The sequence below is a fragment of the Python bivittatus genome, unplaced genomic scaffold, assembly GCF_059951505.1.
Source record: "Python bivittatus isolate LINGU-HERP-01145 unplaced genomic scaffold, Pbiv_v1 ctg000840_np1212, whole genome shotgun sequence".
Taxonomy (NCBI): domain Eukaryota; kingdom Metazoa; phylum Chordata; class Lepidosauria; order Squamata; family Pythonidae; genus Python; species Python bivittatus.
Window position 1 is genome coordinate 31905003 of NW_028277113.1, and position 12297 is coordinate 31917299.

Here is a 12297-nt window from a genome sequence, read left to right on the forward strand (position 1 = left end):
ACTGAGGGCCAGGCCTAGCTGACTGTGAATGTCTGCAGCTCTGAGGAGAGAGTGGACCTGGTTAGATGGCCAGAAAGTTGTCTGGGGAGAGTTTCATCTTCCCAGGCTGTAGACATACATAAACTAGCTTTGGATTATTATTATTATTATTATTATTATTATTATTATTATTGAAAGGCAAAACAAGACTTCTTTCGGGATATAATTCAATATCAGGCCAAGACCATTCCTCAGCTTGTTTGTACCTTTCAATTGTTATTGGCACCCACTGAAGTAGCAAATATACTTCCTTTCTTTCAGCTGAAGGCTTAGAAGAATTCTTCTCTAATAGAGTGATCAATATTGTTTATTCCTTTCTTCTCATTAGATCTCCCACAGCTCTGTGTATTTACACATTTGAATTTATCTCTGTTTCAGATCAAGAGGTTCAACAAAAAATGGAGGGCTTTCCTTATATTATCCCCCTAGCTGATCCCTCTCCTTCTTTTATCCTATTCTATTACCTCTTTTTCAGTCCTATTACTACCCTACTTGTGAATTGGTAGTTAACTACTGGCAGTTTTCCAAGTTCTTTTAAGCAGACTCCTTTTTGCCCTTTGTTGAAGAAACCTTCTCTGAATCCTTCTCTATATTCATATTTCCACTGTCTTTGCTTCCTTCTTTATCTAAACTTGTTGAGAGAAGTGCCCTCTCACAATAGATTCCTTTTAACTTTCAATGACTTTCTCAATCTATAATTTATCAGGATTTCAGGCAGGTCATTAAACCGAGACAGCACTACTTCAGATCCTGGATCACGTGAATGCCATTCTTGTACCCAAGGTGCCTTAAATTGGTGTTGGTTGTTTTAGATTGACAGCAGTATTTGATGTAGTTGAACACCAGACATTCCTATCTAGGATACAGTCTTGGGCATTATTGTTGGTACACTTGATTGGTTCAAGTTTTTTGTTTTCCCATTTTTGTGTGGTGCTACACGGTGGATCAAAATTCTGGGAATTTCCCCTTGTAGCAAATGCTGTATGAGAGCCACGTTAATCAGGATTCTGATAGCACCTTTTCCAACTACCAAATTTTAATTAAAACTCATTGTGTTTGTTGAGATCTTCTGAGACTGCCCAAAATCTTTTGATTTATGTGAGCACTCAATGGTGCTGTTAAAGTCCCATTTTTTCAAAACAGTCACTTTGAGGTTTGGCACAAAGTTTTCTGGGAGGCTGAAGTCCTCTGATACTACTTTCTTCTTTGGTTTTAAACATGTTACAAAGGCTAATTGCTAAGGTACTTGTAATCTGTCTCACATGTAGCCTGCATCTGCATAACCAACCTGCATAACCAACCTGTCACAAAAAAGTGTGAATCAAAATAGCGCATCCGTTTTCATGATGGAAGAATACTTCATTCATGTTGCTTCCTTAAGGAAAGCAGCTTCTATCCCACCCATCCATTCATCTACAATTTTGACATCAGATTTCAAACATTTTGAAGAATCCCTTCACCACATAATGGTAGTCTATAATGTGATTTGTTTTTTTTACTTAGGATGATGTATAAATTTACCCACAATAGTTTACCATTTTATATGCCCATTATCCAGGTTTCTATGCAATATTATGGAAGCAGTGTTTGATTGGTTGCAAACAATTGAAACATTATCTTAATGCTGTTAAATATTTCTCCACTAAGTGGCTTCAAATTTAAATTCTGAGAGTAAACTCTACACTAGGGACTGGTTTTAAACCTTTAAATACAAGAGGAATTATTAGTTTGGGCAGTAGGTGCATGTGGTTGCTCAGCATCACAAATAAACAGAAAGTGAAATTAGGTCACTTTTATTTTTATTCTTGCAGTAGGCATCGAACTTTCGGGATCTATGTTTAGAAATATCTTTAGCTGCCTTTTTCCACTCATGAGCATGTTTCACACAGTATGGTCATTATGACATCCAGGCCTCCAACACTGTACAAAAACAAGTAAAATACAAATTATGACTGAAATTTCACATCTTTTTGGTGCACACATGTGCAATTCAATCCTATGTTGTTTTAAAACCCCACTGAATTCAATTAAGCTTACTCTCTGCTATAGTCCATAGTCTCATTAGCTATAGAAGGCAATCATAAAGATAAATTACTATTCCATTTAATCAGATATATATGGTGCTCCATGCTAAGCTTTGCAGTAATGAACGGTAGTTGCAACTGCAGCTTCTTTGCTTAGTTTCCTTGATGAACCCAGTTTTATTCTATTTAAAGGAAAGGTAGAAAGAGAAGAGATATTGTATTAAACAATGGTTAGTGAGAAGCTTAATATTAAAACAACTGAAAGAGCTGCCATGCTCTAAACACAACTTGCTTTCCTTGTTGAAGCTGTTCTTCATAAAACTCAGAGTACATATATTGAATTAAATATAAACACTAAAACTAAATATGTGCGAAAATAAACATGAAGTAGAAAAATGCACTGTAATCCTAACTACTTGCAAACTACATAAAGCTTTTTTAAAAGGGTGATTTTTATAATAGGAACTGCTTTGCTATAGAAGTTGCTAACTTGTAGAGAGGCATGGATGGTTGGAGCACAGTCATCCTTGTTCTGCTAGACTTCTCAGTAGTTTTTGAACTGTTAACCACAGTATTCTTCTGGATTCCTACTGTGGCTAGGAGGCACCATTTAAAGTAGTGCTACTTCTTGAGCAGAAGTATCCAGTCAGTGATTGTGACTGGGGAGTGGGCAGTGGGACATGCAGAGGAGAGATTAAATGTGCAGGTGCTCTAATATGGGCTACTCTCCCCTATCCTGTTTAACACCTAACATGAAACTCCAGGTACTCTAGTTTCTCTTCAGATCATATTAAAAAAAAAAAAAACTCCAGGTAGATGTCATCCATCAGAATGGGGTGAGGCACAGACCCAGCTATATATCTCCAACCCAGGCTGAATGGGACATGCAGGTTCAGACTGAACCTAAGCAAAGTGGAGTTCAGAAGTCAATTGATTTGGGGATGATACCAAACTGGTCTCTTAATGGGATTATACTCCCCCTGAAAGAGCAGATTTGCAATCTGGGGGTTTTCCTGGACTCACAGCAACTGTTGGAGAAGTAAGTACAGACCGTGGTCAGAAGTGCTTTGCCCAGATTCAGCTGCAGCCTTATCTAGGACAGGATGCTCTTAAAATGGTTATTCATGTCCTTGCTACTTTGTGCTTGGATTACTGCAATTTGCTTGACGTGTTGCTATCCTTGAAGACCACCTAGGGACTTCAACTGATACAAAATGCAGCTGCCCATGTATTGTCATATAATATTGCTCTTTGTGAGGTACATTGGTTACCAGTCTGAGTGAAATTCAAGGAGCTGATATTATCTATAAAGCCTTATATGGCTTGGACTTGGGTATTTTAGAAATTGCTATCCCAAGTAAATTCTGCTTGCTCATGTGAACAGGGAAACTTCCTGAAGGTCTTCTGATCTCCATTCTTATGGCCTTCTGGAGAACAATTAAAACCTTTTCGTTTCTGGAAGGCCATTGGTGATTAAATAGCTAGAAGGAGATCCTTCTAGCAGTTTACAATTTACTTCCAGCATTATTATTATTTACTATTTTTGAAATTATACTATTTCTTGCATTGTGCTTCAGTTTTACACACTGCATATAACATCTGCAGTGAGGCAATTTTAGTTGTTCCTGTGACTTAAATGGCTTCAAAAGACTAAGTTTAAGGGACAGCTTCACCAAGAGGGTTTAAAAAAAAAAATCAAAGGTTTTAGAAAACTTAAACAATTTATCTCTAAATTCTATACATTATCCCAATGCATTTAATCTATTTGAAAAATCATAAATATATGAGTAGTCTAATGAATCAAAATATACTTATTATAGATCTACAATTTTTATGACAATGAAAGCGTCTCAAAGGTTACACATTTAAAATGTAAAACAATTAAAATTGTTTACAGAATCAGTGTGTTTTCAGATTTCCTACAGCTTAAAATAGTTCCAGTAGTCACCAATAGTCATCTGGCAGATAATATATTAATATGATCTGTTAAGAACTACAGATGGCAATCACTGTCACATTATACAAATAATCCACTCAGCTTCCTCTGGACAATGCCATGTTTCAGCAGAGCCACAGCTGTGACTAACAAGACACACAGACCCACAAGCATTGTTCACCAACCTGATCTTTCCCTCTAGCAGCTGACTGCCCCAGCATTTGCAAACAGTTTGTTAGGTGAGATTAAATCTTCCCCACAATAAAATAGATTATAGAGCCAGAACAATGAAATGTATACATACACCCTTTGCTTGGTTCTTAAAGAAAACTTGTTCAGTCAATCCTGATCAGTCTTGCCCCATGAAGCTTCTATTTGGTGACTTCATTTTGGCTAAAATCAGCTCAGATTGTTCTGGTTACATACTCTAAAATAACATAAGCCTCAGTCATGAGTCAAGGAAGTGATGTTATTTAAACTATTTAATTAAGTGCTTTTCAAATCTTTCAGATAACAAATATCATTCCAATATCTTGTACAATGGTACACTTAAAAATATAAAGTGATAAAATTCACTAGGCTTTAACAAAAGGTTACACCAGCAATTAAAACTGGCCTGCCATTTTGGGTCAACTGAATGCAGGTCAACTAGATATGTCACAGCAATTGCATTTACTATTCATAAGCCTGACTCCTTTGTCTAATTCAAGTGGCTATCTACTTTCTATAACAAAAGGTGAATGTAGGTTAGGGGCTGAACTCTTTCCTTCCTATCTGTACAGTGGGAATAGAAGCTATATTGCCACAAAAGTCCTTTAAATAATATAATGCAGCAAGGCAATTTGGGAGCAGAATATTTATATTTGTAACCATGTATACAGTAAATAGTTTTATTGATTTTTTTTCACTGTGGTTTTACTTAATTTTGTGGCATACGCTGGACCTCTTAAATCTGGATAAAAATAGAGCAGATGAGGCTACTGTGTCATGTCTTGTCTGGCCATAAACTAATCCAGCCTTGTAAAGCATCCATAAGAGTGATGACCAGGATGACAGTATCAGACACCTTCTATAAATAATCATAGTCCTTTTTGTTATTATTTAGTCTTTCCTTGCAAGCTTTGCCTATTTATAATCCACTAGTTTGAGCCCGATTCTGACATGAGCTTCAAACTCCCATAAATTCTGTTAGTCTAAGGCTATAGACAGTAGGTTTTGTCAATGCAGACTCGAAATACAATATTCATAAAGGGGCGAGTCAAGTGGCACAGTATTTGTGGTTACCAAATCAGCTCAGTTTCTTTTATTTATAGATCTTTCTGAGCATAACTTCACTGCCGTGCCAGAAGATCAAATACAAACCCTGTTGAAGTTCCAGCTCATAAAAACCACTCAGGAGCATTTTAAATAGTAACTTCTATATATGGATGAGAAATTTTAATATTAAGAGAAATGAGCAATATCTTTCTTATAATATTTTTATCACTGTTATCATTGGTTCTTGCACTTATGGCCCTTCTTAATAAATGACTAATGAGTTATGTTACAGAAGTAAAGTCTCCCTCAAGTCAGGCTCAACACTTTGAGATTTGATGAACAAGATCCACAGGTTTTCTTGATAGCAATATAGAAATGGTTTCAACTTCCCTGTTTAGCGTTCAGCCCTGGGATTACCTCATGGTTTTTCATCCAAGTATTAACCAGGTCAAGCCCTGCTTAGCTTCTGAGATCCTGCTGAGGATTTTGTTATGGAACAAATATGCAAATAAGACAGAGTAGTACCAATGGTATGTTTTCCACTTCAAACTGAGGAATAGAGAAATTGTATTTTAACTAGATAAAAACAAGTCAGCATGTTTTGTCCTTATGCTATGGTTAAAAAAAGGAAGTTTACACTCCCCAACTGTATTGTTTATTTCTTTATATCACAGCTAGATTAGCCACAATTCTAAATACTCTATAGCAGGTTAACTGAATTAAGATATTGTGCTGTATTTTCATTTTCATTTAAGCAATGGTGAGAGTGAGCTAGAACCAGATAGGATTGTATTCCATTTCACTTCAAGTGGTTACAAATGACACTGGCATTGCTATTCCACCTCTCCCCCTCCCCTTCTCTGGTCATCATATTCAATACCCAAATTCTGAACAGCAACATTCTTGTCATAGTGTTCACATCTTCCTAGCCCTCCACCAGATCCCACTCTCTTTGGAAAGAATCCACTAATTATCTATAATTGTATCTGCTGAACCAGTATATGGAATTTTCTTGTTCTCCAATAAGAAGGTAATGACAACTAATTTATTACAATAAGAGGAAATGTGTGCCCACACCCTATTAAGATTAAAACTCCTGTTGTTTATCTAACCTAGTTAAAAGCAGAATGAGACTTCCTGCAACTAGACGACTTTCAAGCACATAACATGGAAGACAGTGGATTCACTTGAATATAATAGTAATATTTAACTTGTTATATGAATAAGTTTGTGTAAGCTACAAATCCAGATATCATTTCTATCACTGCCAGCAGCAGAATAATCTGAAAGACTAATTCAGAAGTATTCTTTTCTTCTTTTACTTTCACTTTAAAATGGCATTATGTCCAAACATTACACCACAGTTATTTTTAATTATGGTTAAATACAATTCAGTTTCCTAATCCATAACTTAAGTTGGTTTTTATTAATTAATTATTAATTAACCATTTAAGATTAACTGAGGCTTGGTTTAGTGAAGATGAAACTATAGATTGAAAAAAAAAAAAAAGCCATAACAAAAGCCTTCCAATCTCCTAGTGCCTGTTAAGGAAGATAACATAATACATGAGCCCAGAGGTCATAAGAATGGTTTCACATATTGCACTTAATCTTTATGTAGTTTCTTTAGTTTTGGCTTAGTACAATGCATGAAATCATCTGCTGTGGTTTATAAACCATAATTTATGGTTTAGCTTTATATACTGTATCTGAAACCAGCCAACTGTTGCTTATTCAACAAAACATGACTTAGTTCAGGGGCAAACAATCTTTCTGAAGGTAGGGGCAGCAAAATAATTTTTTCACTCTGTATGGCCAAGGGAGACAGAATTTTGTCCTCTTCGAAGGGCATGTTTTGATTAGTGAGTATGCATGTTAGGTCCACATAAGTTTATTTTTTGTGCTCATTTTTAAAATGCAAAATTGTGCTATGAAAACAGTGATTTTGATAACATCTTACAATGGTCTCCAAAGGCTGAAGAAGGGGGACTTGTCTACATGTTCATTCCTAGCCACAGTGATGAAAAATGTGCCATGAAGACAAGCTCTGCCATTTTCTACTCACATCACTATGCTGCAGATAAATAAGGAGTAGAGTTTGTGTCATAAGACACAATTCATACCTCCCTCCCTCCCCCAAATATACCTATGTTGCTGATTGGTTACCTAGTCCTGGTTTAGTATGATGCATAACCAAGTCATAGACTCATCTATATAATATATAGTTTACAACTACATTTAAACAAAGCCATATACGCTTGCCATATTCCTTAATTCTGGAGTTCTTAATTCAGTACTTTAACTAATTTGTTCCATTTGTAAAGATCTTCCCATCTGGGTCATCTTACCAATCAATTTTTGTTCAATAATTGTTATGTCTCTCATTGTGGTGCATATCCTTCACCTTTAACAACACTTTTTAAAAAAAACTACCCCAGGACTCAAACTACAGTATTTTTTCTGTGAAGAAAAATGCTTCATACAGGTAGTCCTTGCTTAATGACTACAATAGGGACCAGAAAATTGGTCATTAAGTGGGGCGGTCATTAAGCAAGTCACCATCTGTCCAGACCCTATTTTACTACCATTTTTATAATGGTTATTAAGCAAATCATGTGGCCATTAAGCGAATCCAGCTTCCCCAATAGACTTTTTTTGCCGGAATTCACTTAATGACGTGATTCACTTAACGACAATTGTAAAAAAGGTTGCAAATTGCAATCACATGACTGCGGGGGGGATGCGACTGTTTGCAATGGTTGTAAGTGTGAGTATAGGTCATAAAGCACTTTTCCCAAGACCATCGTAACTTCGAACCAGCGTTAAACGAACAGTCGTTAAGTGAGGATTACCTGTAATTTCACTTGGGTTATTTTTTTTACAGCTTGAGCAGTTCTTACTTCTGTTATTTGTGATGTGGTGATCAGCTTGTGATACAGGCCTCTATCCCATATGCTCACATTATTTCATCCATTTATTTATTTATTTGGAGGCTCCTCAGTAGCCAAGAGCCATTTTTTTTTTTTTAATGTACAAACTATACCCAGTCTACACAAGCACACTGAGACAGTTACATATGTACATATAAACTTAACTGTTTTTGTTCTCCTTTTTTAACTGGGGACTTTGCCTTCCTAGCCTCCAGATCCAGAGCACATATTTAGCCCTCTATAAAAGGCTGCACGAGGTACTGCATTTCTCATCCTATTATTTCTGGTTAGGATATCATACTGCAGGCATTGAAAAAAGCCTTGCAAAAAACAACATACACTGAGGCAGGATTACCACTCTCTTTCCGTTAGAATTTCTGTCTCTTTATCAGCTGCCTAGCAGGCAGAAGTTTAGCTGAAGAAGATTTCCTATCATTTAATTTCCATAGCAGGAAAAGCCTCTACTATTTGCTGCCAAGCAGCTGTTATACAGCATAATATAAAAAATGTTGACAATTCCACATTCAGAAAGGCTTTCAGTTATGTGTGATCTCTCAGCTGTCATTTCTTTCACAAACAATACTTTATGATATATACAGAATATCAAAACCAGCTGTTGTAACTTCATAATCAACTTTTCTGATTGTTTTTGACTTTATAGTTTATATTATAATCAATTATTATAGTTTCCTTTTTAAAAGGCAAAGAGAAAATTACCTCCGAGAAAGAAGATATATTAACCCTAAAACAATCAAGTACTAAAATAGATATGAAAAATGTATCTATCATACTCAATCTAATTTCTAATTTAAGAATGCTGACATTGCAAACCAATCCATTTAAGTCAGATTAGTATAGTATTGCCTTTAACTGTCATTTCTATTATGCTACTACAATGAATCTCCTGGCAAAAGATGTCCAACACTTATACTAATATATTTCTTACTGAAGTTTTAATCAATTATTTAACAATTAAAAACACTTGTGCAATTACATGCAGCTCTCACTTTCATTTGGAAGCAGGTTGCACTGAAGTCAACAGGCCTTACTTATAAACATGTGTACTGGTGGGCAAATTGTATTACGGTACAAGTGCAACACAACACAAGAAATGTTTGGATATACAACTTCCATTTAAAACAACCAATAAGGGTTTTCTTCATATTGGCATAACTGATAACTCACTTCCAGTATAAGATACTTCAGTCACTTACATAAACACAGAAAAGAGTCTTTTATCACTGAGAGGGAATGACAGCTCATCTTCCTTCCATTCTCCTTTGCCCACAAAAATATATTCTTCAACAACTCTCATTCTTCAAACTCTATCTACATTATGTTTCTTTTATGGAATTAAAATGCTTCATAAAGGAATTCCAAGTCTAACTCTATCCACCTGCATGATTTTAAACAAGATTTCTCCAAACTGATACCTCCAGATGTGTCAGATTTCAATTCCAATAATTGTCAGCTATTTTGAAATTCAACAACTCTAGAATGCACCAGGTTGGGAAATGCAAACCTGTTAGAGAATGCAACATATTTAAGCTGCTTTAAAGAGTTCGCATGTCTGTATGTTAAAAAGTTTGATGTGACCCAATTTCAGTTGCATCAAATAAAATGATGAGTTAGGATGGTTATTAATTAAGGTGTCAGACTAGTAGCAGAGAAACCTAGGTTCTAATCCACCTCAGCCACAAAAGCACAATGGGAGATTTGGGCCAGTCATTCTCACTCAACTTACCTTGCAGGGGTGTTGTTGGAAAAACAGAAAGAAGGAGCTCTATGTATACCACCTTGAGCTCCTGGATGAAAGACAGGATCTAAATTTATAAATAAATAAACACAATATCTGCAACAGAAGACATTCTGGAATCACCAGCTTCAAAACTTCTTTCCTCTGTAGAATAAATATGGTGAAAGCATGGGCGAAGAGTGATGCAACAGCCTATAAATCATGGCTCTGTAGGGGCTTCAGCATTATTTTCCAGAAGGCAAAGGAGTGGCACAAGACTGTTGAGCTGAAAACAAGGAAGAGCAGTATCCTATGAGCAAGGGGGCAATACTGGGGTTTCTGGTGCCTAAATACAATTGTATGACTTGAACAACTGGCTTAGGGAGTTCCTTCATTACTATTTTTTTTTTTAGCTGCCCTTGTCTCAGCAAATGGTGTTCCTTCTCTCAACGTCCGCGGCCCTTCAGGTCCCCCCTTTCAGGCCCAGTCTTCCCTCTCCCTCCTGCCTCCCGCCATTTACCTTGAGGTAATCGTTTTCTGAGCGCAGCTCCTCTATCTCCCTCAGCAGCTCTTCTTGGTCTGCCACCAGCTGCCCTTCATAGGAGGGAACCACCATTGGGATTTTGCCGCCCAGGCGCAGGCTCCCAGCAGGCTGCACACTTTTGGCGGACGCTTTCTCCGGAGCTCTCCCCCGGGTTGCCTCCTCGCCCTGCTCCTCGCCTTGGAGGTCCGAGGGGGCCGGGGAGGCAGGTGCCGCGCCCGGCCCTTTGCTCGATGGCTCCGGACAGGGCATGGAATGCTGGGGGCCGCCGCCTGGTCCTGAGGGAAGAGGGGGAGGCGGCGGCTCGCGCTCCCGGTCGCTGGAGCCGGTGCCAGATTCAGCATCGCTGCTGGCGGCCTGAGCCAGTCTCTGTTCATCAGAGAGTGGCTCGGAGGGGCAGTCGGAAAGGTCCGAGCTGCTGTCCGTGTGACTGATCCTTGCAGCCGCGACTGGGGCCAAGGCACCTGGCTGAGCCAAGGGAACGCACCGCCTTCCCTTCTTCTTGCCAGACGGGTGGCCGGCCTCACCCCCGACCTGCCTTGCGATGGCCTTCCCGCCCGCCTGGTCCTGGGCCCGGGCCACTTTCTTGCTGGAGAGGACGGATTTGGCGGTACTGACTTTGCCAGGCGCGCCGGCCCCCAAAGACGCCGACGCTGCCTTTGCGCCTTGGGCGCAGCTGCGGCGGGAGAGGCGGCTCTGGGTTGCTAAGAGCCCCGGCGACTGCGGACGGGCTCCCCCCTGCTGGGGCTGCGGCTTGCCCGACAGGCTGGGCGACTTGGGAGGCACCGGCGGAGGCTTGGCCGAAGATGCCCGGGCGTGCAGATCTTTGAGGAAAGGTCTGGCAGGAGAAGGAGCTCGGTGGAGCCGCTTCTTCTCGGCGAAGGAGTGGTGGGGACTCTGCGGCGAGGGCGGCAGCGGCTTGAGAGGCTCGGTGAGGCTGGTGTCGTTTAAAGTCTCCATAGTCCCGGCTGGTGAAAGAGCAGCCAGGGAGTGGCGGACACTTGAGGCTCCTCCAATCTTTCCCAGGAGCAGGAGTGAGCAGAGCAGAGACGACCGTACTCCCGGTGGAGCCCAGCAGCAACCGTGGCTTCCTCTGGTTTTCCCGTTTGCTCTCTCATCACTCCTACTTCTTTCTCACCAGAAAGCTCACACTTTTTCCTTGGCGCTACTGTGATTCAACAACACTTCTCCTCTCTCTGCCTGTCTCCCCCCGCCCCCCCCCGCCGTGTCGAAAAACACAAACCACAATCGGTGGCAAAGCTTACTTCTTCTTCCTCCCCCAGTCCTCTGGATGCAGTTCTACAAAACGTTGCAGCCTGCAACATCGACTCCCTTTTCGTCGCCTCCCATGAAGGCAACTGTTTTCCGGATCCCTCCTCCGCTTCGCTAGCTCACAGACCAACGCTCATTCATCCCCTTGGAGCCCTCCTCCTTCCTCCCGCATCTTCCGATCTTTCTAGGCTGCTTCCTCCTCGCTTTCGCTCCTGAAATAGAGAAAACTGCAAACGCCGCTGTCTCCCGTATTGACGCTGCCCCTTCTGTGCGCATGATCCTCCCCTTCTGACACCCAGCCAAACTGCTCTCCGCGCGAGCCACTTTTTTCCCTAGAGATCTCTGCTGCGTGCTTTTTTATTGGGGCTCCTGTGCCAATTACCGTCTATTATAAATGGGGGGGGGGGTTAATTCTGTGGCCATTAGGGTGTTTTGTTCCTGCCTAAATTCTTTTCTTAACATTTGTTGCCTGGCAAAAACAAACCCTTTACAGAATCAGCAGCATCCATGTACCTCTGCCTATTGTAACACATGCTGGCACAATAACAAGTTTTATGTTTGGA

General features: G+C 39.8%; 1 protein-coding gene across 1 annotated transcript in view; it reads right to left on the bottom strand.

The window, feature by feature from the left end:
• Positions 1-11922, bottom strand: part of MTCL1 (microtubule crosslinking factor 1) — a 119351-nt gene extending 107429 nt beyond the window's left edge. The window contains 1 exon segment of the mRNA XM_088130690.1: positions 10442-11922. Within this exon segment, the coding sequence (XP_087986816.1) occupies positions 10442-11422 (981 nt within the window). The 5' untranslated portion in view covers positions 11423-11922.
• Positions 11923-12297: the final 375 nt, after the last annotated feature.